Raw genomic sequence first — 18,501 nt, 5'->3', positions numbered from 1 at the left:
GATAGAGGTACAGAAAATTATGAGGGGTATATATAGGATAAGTGCAAGCGGGCTTTTTCCACTGAGGTTGGGTGGGACAACTAGAGGTCATGGGTTAAAGGTGAAAGGTAAAGTGTTTAAGGGGAACGAGGGGAAACTTCTTCACAGGGAGCGGAACGAGCTGCCAGCGCAAGTGATGTATGCAATTTCTATTTCAATGTTCAACAGAATTTGGATAGAAACTGTACATGGAAATACCATAGGAAAATTTGGACTGGGGGAAGAAATGAAAGAGGCAAGAAATGGGTAGAATGGTGCAAGATGAATAATCAGGTTATTATGAATACCTACTTTAAAAACCATCCAAGACGATTGTGGACCTGGAAAGGTCCAGGTGATAGCACCAGAAATCAAATTGACTTTATTACTATAAACTAGAGGTAGGCAACCTACGGCCCACGAGCAAATATCGAGATACTACGCTTATCTGGCCCGCAAGCGATTTTTCCTTATTCTAAGTGTTCCACACTAATGGACATGCATGGCGTCTTGTTACACTCGCCCCAGGTTCCGTTTTGTTCTAAACCAAACACTGGTATATATGAATGACGGGAAGGCTGACTACCTGATTAATATGTATTAGATACTCTCCATGCACACGCAGGTTTTCAGATGGGATCGTTCAAATTTGTAAACAGAAACAGTGTCACTGTGTTTTAACAAGAAATCCACACTAAATATCCATATTTACATGTGATATGATACTTGTTGAATAACTCGCATTTCGAAATAAAAATCAAAGAAAAAAATTCCAATGGCAACGAATGCAAAATGCAGGAAGGTCAACGCTGACTGCCGAAAAAGAAGTGAAAGTGAAGGAAATACCCGTGCCAGCCACGAAATCTCAAAACGTACTGCAGAAAAGATGAAGCCTTTTACAAATGGAGAGTTTGTCAAAGAATGTTTACTGGCAGTGGTGGATATTGTTTGTCCTGAAAAGAAAACTTTATTTGCATCTATCAGCCCGTCAGCAAGAACGATCACACAGCGAGTTGAAGAAATGTCAGATGTTAAAAGTTATTTAAGGGATGCCTGCAACGAATTGCATTTTTTTTTCCAGTTGCGCTGGATGAGAGTACAGACTTGAGAGACACTGCTCAACTTGCAGTGTTTGTGTGAGGAGTGACCTCAACTTTTCAAATTTTTTGAAGAGTTTATTCAATTAATTCCTATGAAGGACACGGTTACTGGAGCAGATATTTTTGAAGCTTTGCTGAAAATGATGTCAGAAATGAAACTTAATGTGTCGAAGCTAATTGGCATCACAACTGATAGGGCACCAGCAATGGTGGGACAGAAAAACTAAACTAAGTCCTCTGATTACTAATTGGCATCCTTGGTTAAGCACAAATGATTTTCTAGCATGTATTATTCATTAATTTGAGGCAAAACATAACTAGATGTATTTAAATGGATAATTCCCATATTTCAAGTTTTTACTGGTATTTATCTGGCCCACCGTCCGCTCATTAATACACGAGGCAAAAAGGTTGCCGACCCCTGCTATAAACCAAAGATTTAGAAACTCAGTGACTCAATGCAAAACATGTCCAGGTGCAGACTAATAGTGACTATAACCCAGTAATATGTCATGTAAAAGTAAAACTTTAAAAACTAAAGAAGCAAAAACCTGAACAATCCCTTGACTACTAGCAATTAACTAAAGAAGAAATCTTAAGACAAAAATTTACAATTGAAGTAAGGAATAGATTTCAAAGTCCAGAAATAGAATCTGTTGAAGATGATAGCAATCATGTAGAAATGAAGTTTAACTCTCTGAAGGATGCCTTGGTAGAATAGCAAAGTCAGTGATTCCTAAAAAAGAAAAAAAACACAAAGAATAAATAGATGACAAATGAAATCAAAAATCTAATGGAAGAAAGGAGACTGAAGAAAGCAAATCCTATGGAACGTAAGTCCTTAGATAAAATATTTAAAAGCTTATGTCAAAAAGCCAAAGAAGAGTGGTTAAACCTGGAATGTAAGCAACAGAAAGAATCCCTATTACTGATCCAAAAAGGGCACATCAACAAATCAAGAATATCAGTGGTAAAAAGCTCCTTCGATCTTCAGGTGGATGTTTGAAAGCAAAGGACGGTACCGTTATCATGGAAAAAGATGAGATTATGAACAGATGGACTGAGTATATTCAGGAATTGCTTGAAGACAATCAAGGTGAAAAACTAGAAATTAAGAAGAACAGTGAAGGTCCAAGTATTTTAAAATCTGAAGTTCGTAATGCAATAAGTAAGATGAAGAAAGGAAAGGCAGTGGTCCTGATGAATTAGTAATAGAACAAATTATTGCCCTTGGAAGATTATGGAATTGAAAAACTTACTGATTTAATCAATGACATTTATGAGACTGGAATAATACCAGAAGAGATTTTAAAAAAAATCAGTATTTATCACTCTTCCTAAGAAACCTGGAGCAACAGAATGTGAATTACATAGGACCATAAGTTTAATGAGTCATATCACTAAGATACAAGCTGAAATAGGTAAAGAACAATGTGGTTTTGTGAAAGACAAAAGTACAAGAAATGTGATATTGATGTTAAGGATACTATCAGAATGAGCTATTCAAGTGCAAAAAGATTTATTTGTTTTATCAACTACACAAAAGCATTTGATAAAGTGAAGCACAATAAGTTATCCAAAATATTACAGGAACCTCTAGATCTAGATTCGAAAGACCTCCACCTAATCAGAAATCTGTACTGGGAACAAACTGCCACTGTAAGAACAGATGGAGAAGTGAGTCAGTTTACGAAAATCAAGAGAGGTGTTAGACAAGGGTGTGTTTTCTCCCCGATTTGTTTAATGTGTACAGTGAAACAATAATACAAAAAAAAGACATCTTGGGAATCAAAGTTGGAGGTGAAAATATCAATAATTTCAGATATGTGGATGACACTGTGTTATTTGCAAGAACGGAGGAAGAACTACAAAACTTAATCGATACAGTTGTTGAAGAGAGTGCAAAAATGGGTCTATCAATCGCAAGAAGACAGAATGTGTGGTGATATCCAAAAGGAAGGTGAATCCTATCTACAGGCTGAGAATAAACAGGGAAGACATAAAACAAGTACAGAACTTTTGCTACTTAGGAAGCTGGGTGACATCAGATGGCAGGTGCAACATGGACATCAAAAGAAGAATAGGGATGGCAAAAGACACCTTTACGAGAATGAACGAGTATGATGACCAATACTAAACTAGGCATGACAACCCGCCTCAGAGTACTGAAATGTTACATTTATCCAGTTATGTTACATGGATCAGAATGTTGGACAATACCTAGTAACATGAGGAAACGAATTGAAGCAGCAGCGATGCGGTTTCTGAGGAGGATGCAAAGAATATCATGGACGAAATGAATATCTAACGAGGATGTCATGAACAGAGCAAACACAAAAAGAGAAATAATGTATGAGATCACGAAACGGCAACTTAACTACATTGGACATGTGATCAGGAAAGAGGAGTTAGGATGCACGGTAATTATGGGAAAGATTAAAGGGAAGAAAGCAAGAGAAAGGCAAAGACAAATGATGGAGACAGCAGCCAGAGAACTGGAAATGAATACCATTGAATTGATCCACTTGACCTGAAACAGGAGTGTGGGGGTCATGGCAGTCAAAGCTCAATCTGGGCATGGCACCTGATGATGATGATGACGGTACCTGATGATGGGTGGGTGTGGAGGGCTATGGTCCAGGTGCAGGTTGATGGGACCAGGCAGTTTAAATGGTTCAGCATGGATTCGTTGTGTTTAGCCTTCTGATTCTGACTCATCGCTTAAAATCCTAGCCATTCTACACTCATCAAGTTCAAGTCCAAGTTTATTGTCATCTGTCTATACATATATACAACCAAACAACCTTCCACCCGACCACAGTGCGTCCACAGAACACATCACACACAGCACATAAAACAAAATATTACCACAGATAAGTTAATAAAATATAATTGAAAGTGCATGTAGTGCACAGCACAGGTAAAAAGATTGCCGGCATAGTGACAAGACCTCGGTGGTGGCCTGACTACCTACCCCGCAAAGTTTTCAATGTTTTGCATTTACACAGCTGCTTGCAAAAGTACTCAGTCCTCCCAACCCTTGTTCACATAACTGGATCTTACAACCAAGGATTTTGATCAATTTAACGGAAAATTTTTGTTTGTGAATCACATACTCTTTTTTTCCCCACAGTAAAAATCAAAAATAGGGAAACTTGTAAAGCATGAAAAACCAAAAATTGAAATGCTAGCAGTTCAAAAGCATTCATCCCCCTTTGCTCAGTACTTAATTGAATAATTTCTTGCAGCTATTACAGCCAGTACTCTCAAACGGGAGAAAATCTGCAGATGCTGGAAATTCAAAGCAACACACACAAAATGCTGGAGGAACTCAGCAGGCCAAGCAGCATCTATGGAAAAGAGCAAACAGTCGACATTTCAGGCAGAGACTCTTCATCAGAACTCCGCGAGTACAGGTGCACATTCCTTTATCTGAAATTCTGAAATCCAAAAAGCTCTGAAAACCGAAGTTTTTTTCGCCAACAGCTGACATCACTCAGGTATGACGTGGCAGCACACAGCAGAGGCCGCCAGACGTCAGTTGTGGTTCAGAGCTCATACTGGTTACACATGCATTTGCTGTTCGCTGATATTTTGTGTTCACTGTTGACTTGATGTTTAGTTTCACTGTGAAAATGTCAAAGAGCTGCAGATACCCCTATGGGTAACAATGAGAAAAAAAAGAAAGAATTCTTATTGATAGATAAGAATTTCTATCAATAACGCAGAAAGTGGAGTTATTGCAGAAGCTTGATCGTGGTGTGTCTGTGTGGCGTCTTACTGAAGAAAATAGTGTCGAAACTACCTCTGAATATGATTTAAGTAAACAGAAAGACAAGTTACTGAAGTTTTATAGTGGCAGGGACAGTGCGTTCTACATTTATTCCAATAAGTCATTTACCATGGGTTTGATTTGGTTCCTTTGAAGCTGTTTTTATGTTTTATTGAATGTTTTTGTTGGAAATAAAATTTCTTGTCATTATTCCCGGAACAATACAGTATAACAATTATTTACATAGCATTTACATTGCATTAGGTATTATAAGTAATCTGGAGATGTTTTAAAGTATACGGGAGGATGTGCGTAGGTTTGGTGCGCGCTGGGTCCTAAACTCCACTGCACTGAGACAGATTAAATAAGGGGCTTGAGCATACGTGTTTTTTGATATCCGGGGGTGGGGTGGGGGGGGAGGGGGTCTGAAATCTGAAAGATTCTGAATTCCGAAATGCAACTGGCCCCAAAGATTTCGGATTGTGGACCTGTAGTTTTTTTTTGGATGCTTCTATTAGCTTTGCACAAAGTGATGGGGGAATATTTGCCCATTACTCCTTGCAAAATTGCTCATGCTTTGCTGGGTTAGTTGAGGAGCAGCAATGGACAGCAATCATGAGGTCTTGCCAGAAATGTTCGATTGGGTTAAGGTCAAGACTCTGACTGGGCCACTCAAGGACACAAATTTTCTTAACTTAATGCCATTCCAAGGTTGCTCTGGCAGTGTGCTTTGGATCGTTGTCCTGCTGAAGGATGAACTTCCTCCCCTGTTTACGCTTACTGGCAGAGGCTAGCAGGTTTTTATCCAGGATCTTTGTATTTAGCAGTACAGTCGGCCCTCCTTATCCGCGAGTTCTGCATACGCGAATTCAACCAACCGCGAATCGAGAAAACCCAGAAGTGCTCTTCCAGCACTTGCTGTTCGAGCATGTACAGACTTTTTTTTCCTGTCATTATTCCCTAAACAATACAGTATAACAATTACTTACACAGCATTTACATTCTATTAGGTATTATAAGTAATCTAGAGATGATTTAAAGTATACGGGAGGATGTGCGTAGGTTATAGTGAATTGGGATCGAAAAAAAAACTGGAAGTTCTCTTACTAAGTCAGAACAGGTACATCGGGTATTATTTAGCGTCAGTTTGTCTTGGTATATAGTATATATTTTACCTTTCTATACATATAAAACTTAAGAAACGTTATGTTTCAGCGCCGGGCTCGGGAACTTCGATCCAGTGACAGTGACAGATCGCTCCCGAGCATGCTCTCCATCCGTGCCGGGTTGATGTGTGGATCAATAACTCAAAACCCCAAAACCCAATAATTAAACCACTGCACTGCTTAGTAATAATTGTAGCTTTCATCAGGGCAGGGCCTTTTTCACTTTATCCATTAAAATTGTTCCAATCACTGACCGACTGTAGCTAACGCTTTTCCAATGACCGATGGCGTTTCACCTCTTTCTGATCACTTTATTATTTCCACTTTATTTTCAATTGTGATAGTGATTATTTTCGTGAACAGAAACACTGCGCATTCAGAGCTCCGCCGCCGGGTCCTAATGTCCACCGCACTGAGCAAGGTTAAATAAGGTCCACCGCATTGAGACAGGTTGAACAAGGAACTTGAGCATCCGTGATTTTTGGTATCCACGAGGGGTCCCGGAACCAATCCCTCGCGGATAAGGAGGGCTGACTGTATTCATCTTCCAATCAATCCTGCTGCTGAAAAGCATCCCCATAGCATGATGCCAGTTCCACCATACTTTACAGTAGCGATGGTATTACCCTGCTGATGCTCGGTATTAGACTTGCGCCACATGTACCGTTTAGTATTGAAGCCAAAAGGTTCCATTTTAGTCTTATTCGACCACAAGACCTTCTTCTATATCTTTAAAATATCTTCTAAGTGATGCTTTGCAAAGTCTTTACGAGCAAGGAGATATTTCTCATTAAGCGGTACAATTATGATTAATAATTGTAATGATTAAAGAATCTAATTTAAATCCCTGAGAACCAAACCAAAGTCTTGGAATTGATTGGAATTGAAGGGTGACTGGGAGCTATATTCACTCTTGTTAAGAGCATGAAGGGACTTTGGCCTGTTCAATACTTCTGGCATGCTTTTTTTACTTCTAATTTCCAGTGTATGGCGCTCATGTTGATTTTCATCAATCTTTTTTTAAAATGAAGCAAACAGAATATCTGAAATTTAATGTGAATTCTTACCCAGAGTCCACAAGCAGTATTTTGGCAATCATTGCTCCCAGATATTTAATAATAATGGGCATCCATTAGTCTCACTGACCATGGATTTACGCCTTGGAAGGTTTCCAGGGCACAGGCCTGGGCAAGGTTGTACGGAAGACCAGCAGTTGCCCGTGCTGCAAGTCTCCCCTCTCCATGCCACTGATGTTGTCCAAGGGAAGGGCATTAGGACCCATACAGCTTGGCACCGGTGTTGTCCTAGAGCAATATGTGGTTAAGTGCCTTGCTCAAGGACACACATGCTCCCTCAGCCAAGGCTCAAACTAGCGACCTTCAGATCACTAGACGAACAATTTAACCACTTGGCAACGCGCCAACACTCCCAGATATTTAAGAGCAATAATATTAGTTAATGTTGGCTTATTCTTGTCCTCAGCTTGTAACGTATTGCACTGCAGCAGCAAGAACCTTTTTTCTTATTTATTTACTTATAGATACAGCGTAGAACAGACCCTTCTGGCCCTTCAAGCTACACCACCAACAACCCATCAGTATCCCACCGCTGCACGGAAGGAGCTTGTACATTCTCCCTGTGACCATGTGGGTTTCTTCCAGTGCTCTGGTTCCCTCCCACAGTCCAAAGACCTACCGGTTGGTGGGTTGATTGGTCATTGTAAATTGTCTTGTAATTACGCTGGAGTTAACTCAGGGAATGCTGGGAAGTGCGGCTGAAAGGGCCTGAGATGCATATTCCACTGTATACACTATCTCAACAAAATAAAAAATAAATAAAACCCTAGTCTAACTCCAGGGCAATTTACAATTATGGTGATATCACGTGTGAGAACTTGACTGGACAGAGTTCTGAGTATGCGCAGAAATGAGAGAATGATCCAGAAACTGTATGGTAAAAACATGGTTGCTGCTTGCTGTTGTAAATAAAAGTTCTAGGTTTAATTTTCCAGAATATGGTTTGTTCTTAGTAACCCACGGTACGTATAAAGAACACAACATGGTGTCGGAAGTCGGTCTGGAAGAATAATACGGAAATTGGAGAATTGAAGATAATCAAAGGAAAAAAAGAAAGTGAACTTTGTCGTTGTTTGTTAACATCTTTAAAATTGAAGTTTTGCAACCCCTATTGACATTTCAGCTGACTGGAAACGTTGCTGAAAACTGGAAAAGATTTAAACAGCACTTTGAAATTTATTTATTGGCGATCGGAGCAGATAATAAAACGGAAAAAACGAAAGCTGCAATTCTACTCCACGTAATGGGGACGACGCAATTGAGGGATATAACCATTTTACTTTTGAAAATGGAAATAATTTGAACCTAACAGCAATAATTGACAAATTTGATGCATTTTGTATACCGAAGCGTAATGTGACATATGAGCGCTATAAATTTTTCAAATGTCGGCAGAGACCTGGTCAAACGATTGATCAATTTGTTAGGGAGTTGAGAAACCACAGTAAAAGATGCAAGTTTGCAGAGCTTACAGACTCTCTCATTAAAGACAGAATTGTTTGCGGCATTCCGGATAATGTTCTGAGAGAAAGACAGTTAGAACAAGATTTGAATTTGGAAAAAGCTGTGGCATTCTGCAAAGCTTCTGAGACCATGATGTCACAGGCAAAAGAGCTTTTTATCGAGAACGGCTGCGTAGACGCTGTAAAGCACGAACATATTAGAAAAATATAATGAAGCGACAACAAAACCGACAGAAAGCAAGACATCATCTGAAAGAAAAAGAATTTGTGATCGCTGTGGGCAGCAACATCGACCAAAAAAAGTGTCCAGCGTATGGAAAAATGTGCAATCACTGCGGTAAGAGTAATCATTTCTCACACTGTTGCAGAAGTAGAAAGGAAATAAAACACGTAAATGCAGTGCTTGAAAATGAACGTGAGGAGTTTTATCTCGATGTGCTTTGTGAAAATAAACAAAGTAAGAATGACTGGACTATTCCATTGCAAGGGAACCAAAACAATATTCTGTTTAAACTAGATACTGGAGCACAAGTAAATGTTCTTGCAGAATCTGAATTTAATGCATTAAAGCCAAGACCAAAGTTACATCAGACAAATATAAAAGTGACTGGGTATTCAGGTGCAGACATTCCAGTTAAAGAAACATGAGTGGCAAAAGTATCACACAAAAATATGGTGCACACGCTTTCATTTGTGGTGGTGCCAAAAAATGTACTGTCAATACTGGGCTTATCTGCCTGTGAGAGACTGAATTTGGAAAAAAGAGCCTTAGTCCTGGACAGTGATACAGAGTCAGAATACAATGGACAGAGGCTAAACTTGCCGGTACAGTACAATACGGATTTTAAGCCAAAGAGTGACAAGAATCAGGATCCAATTGAAGAAGTAAAAGCACAGGTGAAGGAATTGAGAAGTTTTATTGAAATGATGAAGTCTGAGATTAAAAAAGAGATTACACAGTTAATGAATGAATTGCGATTTCTTCTCAAAGACCTCAAGAAAGACCTAACTTCAGAGTTTCAGTTAACTGATGCAGACCAGACGAAACATGAAAATAACAACGAAACACAAGAACTGTGTGAACCACTTCGAAGGTTTGTGAACTCCCAGAAAGACTGATACAGACATGTTAAATTATGCATTTGTTTTGATTAATGTTGCTAATTGTTTTTCTTTTTAAGGAAAGGAAGATGTGGTGACATCAGGTGTCACGCAATTGGACAGAGTTCTGAGCATGCACAGAAATGAGAGAATGATCTAGAAACTGTATGGTGAAAATGTGGTTGCTGTTGTAAATAAAAGTTCTAATTATGTTCTTCCAGAATATGTTTCTTTATGAGTAACCCACTGTACGTATGAAGAACACAACAACAATGAGCAATTAACCTACCAACAAGTGCATCTTTGGACTGTGCAAGGAAACCAGAACATCTGGAGGAAACCCACTCACACACGGTAAGGAATATACACAGTTTCTTACAGAGGACACCACAACTGAATTGCAAATCCTGACACCCCAAGCTATAATAGTGCTGCATTCACTGCTAGACTATCATGGTGGCCATATACACTGTGTATGTATGCCAATGATAATAATAAATTAGAATACATTATCTTTACTCTCTTTGCTGCACTTTGCTCAGAGACCTGAAAACTTTTTCATAAGTACTTCTGAATAACTACTCAGAGTTACCACTGAACCTGTTTTGACATGTTTCTGATACCACATTCTAGACTGCAACAACCAGCTGGGGAGAATTTAAATTCCAAAGTAACACAGGAAATAAAACTTCATAATGGTCGAATCATACCAAGTTATGAGGCACAAGAAGTCTCCGATGTGTTCTTCAACATCTCTCTTCCCTCATCCATCAGACTTTTTACGCCTCAACCATCGGGCTCTTGAACCAGAAGGGATAACTACTCAACTTCACTCACCCCAACACTGATTTTTTCCCACAAGCTATGTACTCACTTTCAAGAACTCTTCATCTCATGTTATCAACATTTTTTGCTTATATATTTATTGTTTTTTTTTCTTTCTTGCAGTTTCTGGTCTTTTGCACATTATCTATCCTGTTGGATGCAGACTTTCATTGATTTTACTGTTTCTTGTATTTACTGTGAATGCCTGCAAGAAAATAAATCTCAGGGTTGTATATGGCAGCGATCCCCAACCACCAGGCCGTGGACCGGTACCAGGCCGCAAAGCATGAGCTACCAGGCCGCGAGGAAACGATATGAGTCAGCTATAACTTTCCTCATTTTCTGTCATGCACTGTTAAACTTGAACATAGGGTTGCCAACTGTCCCGTATTTCCCCCGCTAAGGTACAGCATTCCTATGAAACCTTTCATGCCGAAATGGCATTAAGCGAAGTAGCAATTACCATTAATTTATATGGGAAAAATTTTTCAGCGTTCCCAAACCCAGAAAATAACCTACCAAATAACACATAAAACCGAAAATAACACCAACATATAGTGAAATCAGGAATGATATGATAAATACACAGCCTATATAAAGTAGAAATAATGTATGTACAGTATAGTCGGGAAGATGAAGGCAAAACTAATTTGTGGGGGGAAAAGCTGGCACGTACACGCATGCACACGGCTACGCGCACGTCACGCATGCACACACAGGTGCCCGTGCAAGGCTTCATGGTCATGGTAGTCTTTCCTGGGGTGAGGTGTCCTGGGATTTGACTGCTACTTTTGTCCCTTATTTGGGAGTGAGAAAGTTGGCAACCCTAACTGTAAAAGACATGTTGAGGTGAGTTTAACCCTACTTGAACATCACCCCCCCCCCACCGACCCGGTCAGCCGGTCCACAAGAATATTGTCAATATTAAACCAGTCCGCGGTGCAAAAATGGTTGGGGACCCCTGGTATATGGTAACATATCTGTACATTGATAATAAACTTACTTTGAACTGTGGCCAAACAAGCACAGCCCTGTTTAATCCCATTTCCCATCTTTTAGGTTACAGTCTTGTATCTTCGGCTCTTCAGGTGATCACTTATGTGTTATTTTTAAATATAAAAACTATGTCTGCCTTCACCACACTTTCCAAGTATGTGAAAACATCTTTGTCCAAGAATGGAAAAGGCTACATAAAGTGCTGGATACAGCCCAGTACATCACAGGAATAGCCCTCTCCACCATTTAGTACATTTACAAGGAGCACTGCCACAAGAATGCAGCATCCATCAGTAAGAGCTCACAACATCCAGATCATGCTCTCTTCTCTACTATCATGCAGAAGATACAGAAGCTTATTCCCACACCACTAGGTTCAGGAACAATTATTATCCTACAACCATCAGGTTCCTGAACTAGAATGGATAACTTCACTCACCTCAACTCTGAACTGATTCCACAACCTATGGACTCGACAAACTCATGTTCTCAGTATTATTTTCTCTATTTGCATAACTTGACATCATTTGCTTGCTGGTTATTTTCCAGTCTTCAATTCTGTATAGTTTTTCATTAATTTTATTGTATTTATTTTTCTTAAATGCCTGCAAAAAATGAATCTCAAGATAGTACAAGGTGAGATATACGGTATGTACTTTGATCATAAATTTACTTTGGCTTTGAAGTCCATTTCCCTTGTTTATTGTTGAGACAGATAGCCGGGGAGCTGTGTGGTGTAGCAACACTCCCAGAGAGGCAACACCAGAGGCAGTGTATATATCCCAAGTCCCAAGCGGACACGTCTATATATATATTTGCAGCTTTGTACATGCTATAGGTGCCTCATGCTATGTATAACTGTTGGTCATGTGTTTCACAATTGACCCCAGAGGGATACTGTTTCGTTTTGCCTGTTCTTATGGGTATTCATGTACGGCTGAATGACAATTAAACTTGACTAAGTTCTAGACCCTCACTATCTACCAGATAAAACCACCCTAAGAGCAGAAATTTCTCAGCACATTCCTTACCTGTGCAAGATGAGGGTGTGAACTATTGTTCTCGACATCACACTCAGGGGAAACACCCTCCCCATGTTTAGTCAGTCTAGCCCAAACAGAACTTTAAACGTTTCAATTCGCCTTTCATTCTTCCAAACTCTACTGAATACAAAACTAGCTGACTGAATCTGTGCGTGGAGGAATGCTGTGGACTGACACTCCTGCAGCCTGGAATGTGCACGTGCTGAGGGACAGAAGCCTGAGGCAGCCACCGCAAGTGCTCATTGGGGAAGGGCCACAGGGTGAGGATCTTCTCCTGCTGTAGAGCGAGGAGGCAGGTTGGGGGGAGGAAACCCCTCAATTATGATTGTAGTGGTACACCACCCCAGGGAACACATGAGTGACAGCAGTGATATTGATGTGTACGAATGCAATGGAACAGTATGGAAAGCATTGAATATCAATGTAAAGTATGAAAACACAAAGTTTATTCCTGTAAATAATTTATGAATAAAGTTTATTTTGATTTTTAAAAATCAGTTCATGGCATAACCTTGTCATCCAAGGAACCGGTTCAGTTAATTTTTGCTATGCTTCCTTTATAGCAGGAGTTCCCAACTTTTTTAATGCCATGGACCAATACCATTAAGGAAGGGGTACATGAACTCCAGGTTGAGAACAAGATCAGGAGACCAAGACTCCACAAGGTATCATCTCACCTAGCCAATGTATAGCAGTTGTGAGGCATCCTTACTCCTGCACTCAAAATGCCGTACTATTGTCAGTGACCTAGGGGCACTACTCTCAATAAATATCCAAAGAATGCAGCTTGATTGTAAACTACACATTTCCAAAAGCAGAAAATGCATGGACCCAAATGAAATGCAGAGCTATTTTTTTTAATTTAGTAAATAAAATATGCATAAATGCAAAGGACATCATTCAAATTATAAGCATGAGATATTGCAGATGCTAGAAATCTTCAGCAACACAAAATGCTACAGGAACTCAGCAAGTCAGGCAGCATCTATGGAGAGGAATGAACAAGCAATGTTTCAGTCCAAGAGCTTTCACCTGGACTGGAAAGGAAGGGGGAAGAAGCCACAAAGAGAAGGTAGGGAGAGGGGAAGGAGTACAAGCAAGAATGTGATGTGTGAAAACAGACGAGGGGAAAAGTGGATGGGTAGGGGAAGAGGGGATTAAGTAAAAAGCTGGAAGGGGATAGATGGAAGAGGTAAGGGGCTGAAGAAGGAATCTGATAGGAGATGACAGTGGACATGGAAGAAAGGAGGAAGAGGAGCAGCTGAGGAGAAGAGGTGGTGAGAGGGGAACCAGAATGGAAATCAATGTTCATGCCACTAGATTGGAGGCTACCCAGATGGAATATGAGGTATGGCTCCTCCAACCTGACTATGACACACATGGAATGGGAATGGGAAGTCGATTTGAAATGGGTGGCCAGTGGGAGATCCCGGATTTTGAGGCAGAAGGAGTGAAGTGTTCAATGAAGCGGTCCCCCCAATCTGTATTCTGTATCACTAATATAGAGGAGGCCACACCAGGAGCACTGGATACACTGGCAGACTCGCAGGTGAAATGTCGCCTCACCTGGAAGGACTGTTTGGGCCCTGAATGGAAGCAATGTAAACACTTGACCCACTTGCTGGGATAAGTGTCAGGAGCAGGATCAGTGGGGAGGGACAAGTGGACAAGGGAACGTAGAGAGAGACCCCTACAGAAAGCAGAGAGTGGGGAGGGAAAGATGTGCTTAGTGGTACAATCTTGCTGGAGGTGGCAATAGTTATGGAAAATGATGTGCTGAACACAGAGGCTAATGGGGTGGTAAAGACAAGGGGAGTCCTAACACTGTTACAGCAGCGGGGGTATGGGGTGGGGGCAGAGGTGCATGAAATGGAAGAGATGTGGATGACGGCGGCATTGGAGGTGGAAGAAAACAAATTATTTGAAGAAAGAGAACAAGGTACTTGATCTACAATAGAAAGCCTCGCCCTGAGAGCAGATATGGTGGAGGTAGAGGAAATGAGAAAAGAGGACTAGCACCTTTACAAGTGACATGTTGGGAAGAGATACAGGAGAAAATGCTTTGAGAAGCAGTGGGTTTATAAAGGATACTGGCAGACAGTCTGCCTCCAGTGATGCAGACAGAGCAATTGAGAAACAGCAGAGAAGCGTCAAAGGTGGACAGTTAAATTTGAAGACAGGGTGGAAATTAAAGTCAAAGATGATGAAATTGACCAGCTTAGCATAGGTGCAAAAAGTGGTACCAATGCAGTTGTCCATATAGCTGAGAAACAGATGGGGAGAGTTACCAGGGAAGGCTTAGAATGTGGACACTATACATAGCCGACAAAAAGGCAGGCATAGCTGGGGCTCATGTGGGTGCCCCATGGCCACACCCTAAGTTTGGAGAAAATGGGAAGAACCAAAAGAAACTCTTGAGGGCAAGAACCAGTCCTGCCAGATGGAGGGTGGTGCTGGAGGAGTGGAACTGGTTAGATCTACTTTTCCAGAAAGAACGAAGGAGAAAGCTTTAAGGCCTACATGGAGGAGGATGGAAGGGCTGAGAGACTGGACATCCATACTGAAAATGGGACAAGCAGGGCCATTGGTCGATTAAATGCACAAATGACGCAATTCTGACAACGTACGAGATGCTGACAATACACAGCAATTCAAGACAAATCTGTCGCGAGCTAAGCAAAGTTGGTATTTGTGGTTAATGCTCTATCAGAGCAAACCCATAACAAGGCATTCACAGTGGTTGGCTGCTGTATTAACTTGTGCTATTGGAGCCAGTGGAAATGTCACCTTTCAGCTCCAGTGGCCCAGCTCCTATCCTGTACTTCAGTGCTGTCTCTGAAGAACTTGAATGTTCTCCCTCTGACGACATGCATTTGCCTGGGTGCTATGGTTTGCTCCCACATCCCAAAGAGACGCAGTTTGGTAAGTTAACTGGCCACTGTAAGTTCATAAGTGACTCAGCTCGGCATACACAGAGCACTTAGCATTGTCAGTGACCCCTCCCATTTGTTCAAACTCTTTGATCCCCTATCATCAGGTAGGAGGTTCTGCAGCATTATGACTAGGAGTGTTAGGGTGGGAAACAGCTTCTCCCAAGCAGTAAGGCTACTGAATGCTTTGGCACCAGACAAATCTTATCACACCTGAAGCACCAGCAGTGTTATACAGTTTACTTTCTTAAACTTGTATCATATATGCACCTTATTATTTTTGAATTTATTTCTGGTAATATTATGAGAGTTATCATGTTGGTGTTGGTCACGTTGATCCAGAGGAACACTGTTTTGTTTGACAGTATACATGTGTATGATTGAATGACAATTAACTGAACTTGAACTTAAACTTAAACCAGAACACTTGTCACATAGCAGTCAGCGTGACTATTATAGCTTGGGTCATTCCTGTGTTCGGAGATCATCCCAGCATCATCCTTAACAAGTTCTAGGATCCAGGACATTTTTAAGGAGCAATACCTCAAAAAGGTGGCATCTATCATTAAGGACCCCCATCACCCAGGGTATGCCCTCTTTTCATTGCTATCATCAGGGAGGAGGTACAGGAGCATGAAGGCACACACAATGATTCAGGGGTAGTTTCTTCCCTTCTAGAAACATAGAAAACCTACAGCACAATACAGGCCCTTTGGCCCACAAAGCTGTGCCAAACATGTCCTTATGAGAAATTATCTAGGGTTCCCCATAGCCCTCTATTTTTCTGAGCTCCATATATCTGTCCAGGAGTCTCTTAAAAGACCCTATCGTATCTGCCATCAGATATCCGATTGGACAATGAACCCATGAACACTACCTATTTTGCACTATTTAACTTTTTAATATATACATGCTGTAATTTAGTTTTTTATTTTAATGTATTGCAGTGTACTGCTGCCACATAACAAATCTCACAACATATGCCAACCATATTAAACCTGATTCTTATTCTGTGTTTGTACATTCTCCCCGAGAGTGTGTAGGTTTCCTCCGGGTGCTCTGGTTTCTGCCCACAATCCAAATACTTACTTGGACATTGCAAATTGTCCTGTAATTAGGCTAGTGTTAAATAGGTGGGTTGCTGGACAGTGTGTTGGGTCGGAAGGGCCTGTTCCATGCTGTATCTCTAAATAAATAATCTGAGAGGAATTGTAGGGAAAATGCAGCCATCAGGTTAACTGTTTGAACTGGCAACAACTTTATAAGTTGGGGGTTGTAGGAAAGAAGCTAATAAGGTAAAACTGTGATCGTAACAATGATCCTTAATTTTAAAGGCCAAAATATTCATATTAAAAGACATTACCATACAGTATAGGAGACAATGGAACAAACAAATTGCCCCGAATGTGTAGCATGGAATTATCATCTATATACTCCTACCTTACTACCATATATACCTCTCAAAAGGTCACATTAAATAAAGTGTGCCAGACAGCTGCTTTTGTAAAGTCCCTGTAACTTTTATCTGAGATTTTCTTTATACTTGACTGGTGCTTACATTGGTGAATGGAAGAACAGAGCACCGGTGTTAGAAAATTTGAAAGAGAAGTGTGTTAAATCAACAGGAAACCAAAGTTTCCTTATATTCAGTTTAGCAAATAAAACCGATGCAGTACTTGCAAACTTGAAATTAACAGTGATCTATATATACACAGCGAAAAACAATGTAATGTACAATTTTTGGGCTGAGTTTGCAAACAGCTGCACAAACTCTGAAATGCAAGTTACAACAATTTGGCCACGTTTTACTAAGTGTTGTTTGAACTCCGACAGCACGTGAAAAGTTCTATCTAGAGCAATGTGAAAACGCGCTGCAAGCAGGGTGCAGAGCTCCTCAGCAAAAGGAAGTGTTGAAAGCAGAAGCAACCCAACTTTCCTACTACAAGGAAGTATCACACAGTCGCGTTATATTCGCAGGACCTCACACCATTTCTACCAATAAGACTGCGCGCTCCTATCAAATCTAGGGCACCATTGGACCCAATAACATTTCACTGACTTTAGGGTGAGTGGAGAGAGAGAGAGATAGCAAGACCAAGTTTAGTTCTGCCCGAAACCTTTCAAACACTTCACAAGTGTCCGTGACAGGATGGGAACAGTAGGGATAGTGTTCTCATTGCAGGTTTTACTTTCCCCATATAAATTTAGTTTTAAATAGAAAATTAAAGACTCACAAACTTCGTTTTCTTTTCTCCTTCGTCCAGGCTCTTCTTCACCTTGCCGGACTTCTCCTTAGTCTTAGAAGAACCCGAAGCCTCACTCCTCTGTTGTCCCTCCATCTTCTCGTTTACCTCTCTGCGTGTCTACACGTCTTCTTTTTAATTCCCAGTAAACCAGACGTGTCCTACATGCGGTAGGTGCGCGGGGTCCACCGCTCTCCAGATAATACCGAGGACGCGGGGTCGGCTTCCCCAGGCCGGGGCCTAAGCACGGGTTTCCCGGCTGCGATCCTCACGCAAGCTCACCGCAGCCACCAGCACCGCAAAAAAAACGGACCGGTCTGTTGAAGATAAATTCCCTCCCGGTTCTCAGGACAGTCGCATTCCGCCGCCTTCCGAGCAGAGGAAATTAGTAAGCCGGGGTAGAGAGCAGGCGGCGGAAGGATGAGCGTTGCGTCCCATCGAGCGGCAGCGGCAGCACATCCGAAACCGCGCTGTCCCCGGGGCTGAGATTGACAGGAGGGCGGAGCCACAGGTAACCCCCACCGACAAGGGGGCGGGACTAACGAGGCCTCTCAGGAAGGGCGCTGGCGGAGGGGGGGCGCGGCAGCAGGTGGGAAAGGGCGGGGCGGTGAGCGCAGCCCGGAGCCAATAGTCAGGGAGGGGCGGGACTACAGGTGACCTCAACCAAAGTTTGAGCGAGGAGGCGGGACCAAGGTCGCCTTTCAGGAAGGGCGCGAGCTGCATCAGGTGTCGCTTGAGGAGGCGGGGCAGACGTCGGCGGTGAGGGTG

General features: G+C 41.4%; 1 protein-coding gene across 2 annotated transcripts in view; it reads right to left on the bottom strand.

Annotated features, from left to right (window-relative positions):
* Positions 1–18,229, bottom strand: part of LOC134349119 (protein diaphanous homolog 1-like) — a 247,017-nt gene extending 228,788 nt beyond the window's left edge. For both annotated transcript variants that reach the window (XM_063053005.1, XM_063053006.1), the window contains exon 1: positions 17,725–18,229. In XM_063053005.1, coding sequence (XP_062909075.1) covers positions 17,725–17,829 — 105 coding nt within the window. In that variant the 5' untranslated portion in view covers positions 17,830–18,229. The remainder of the gene's footprint in view (positions 1–17,724) is intronic.
* Between the last annotated feature and the right edge of the window lie 272 nt (positions 18,230–18,501).

Source organism: Mobula hypostoma, chromosome 7, assembly GCF_963921235.1.
Source record: "Mobula hypostoma chromosome 7, sMobHyp1.1, whole genome shotgun sequence".
In the NCBI taxonomy this organism is placed as follows: domain Eukaryota; kingdom Metazoa; phylum Chordata; class Chondrichthyes; order Myliobatiformes; family Myliobatidae; genus Mobula; species Mobula hypostoma.
The sequence above is the reverse complement of the archived record's forward strand: the minus strand, read 5'-3'. Positions and strand labels throughout refer to the sequence as shown.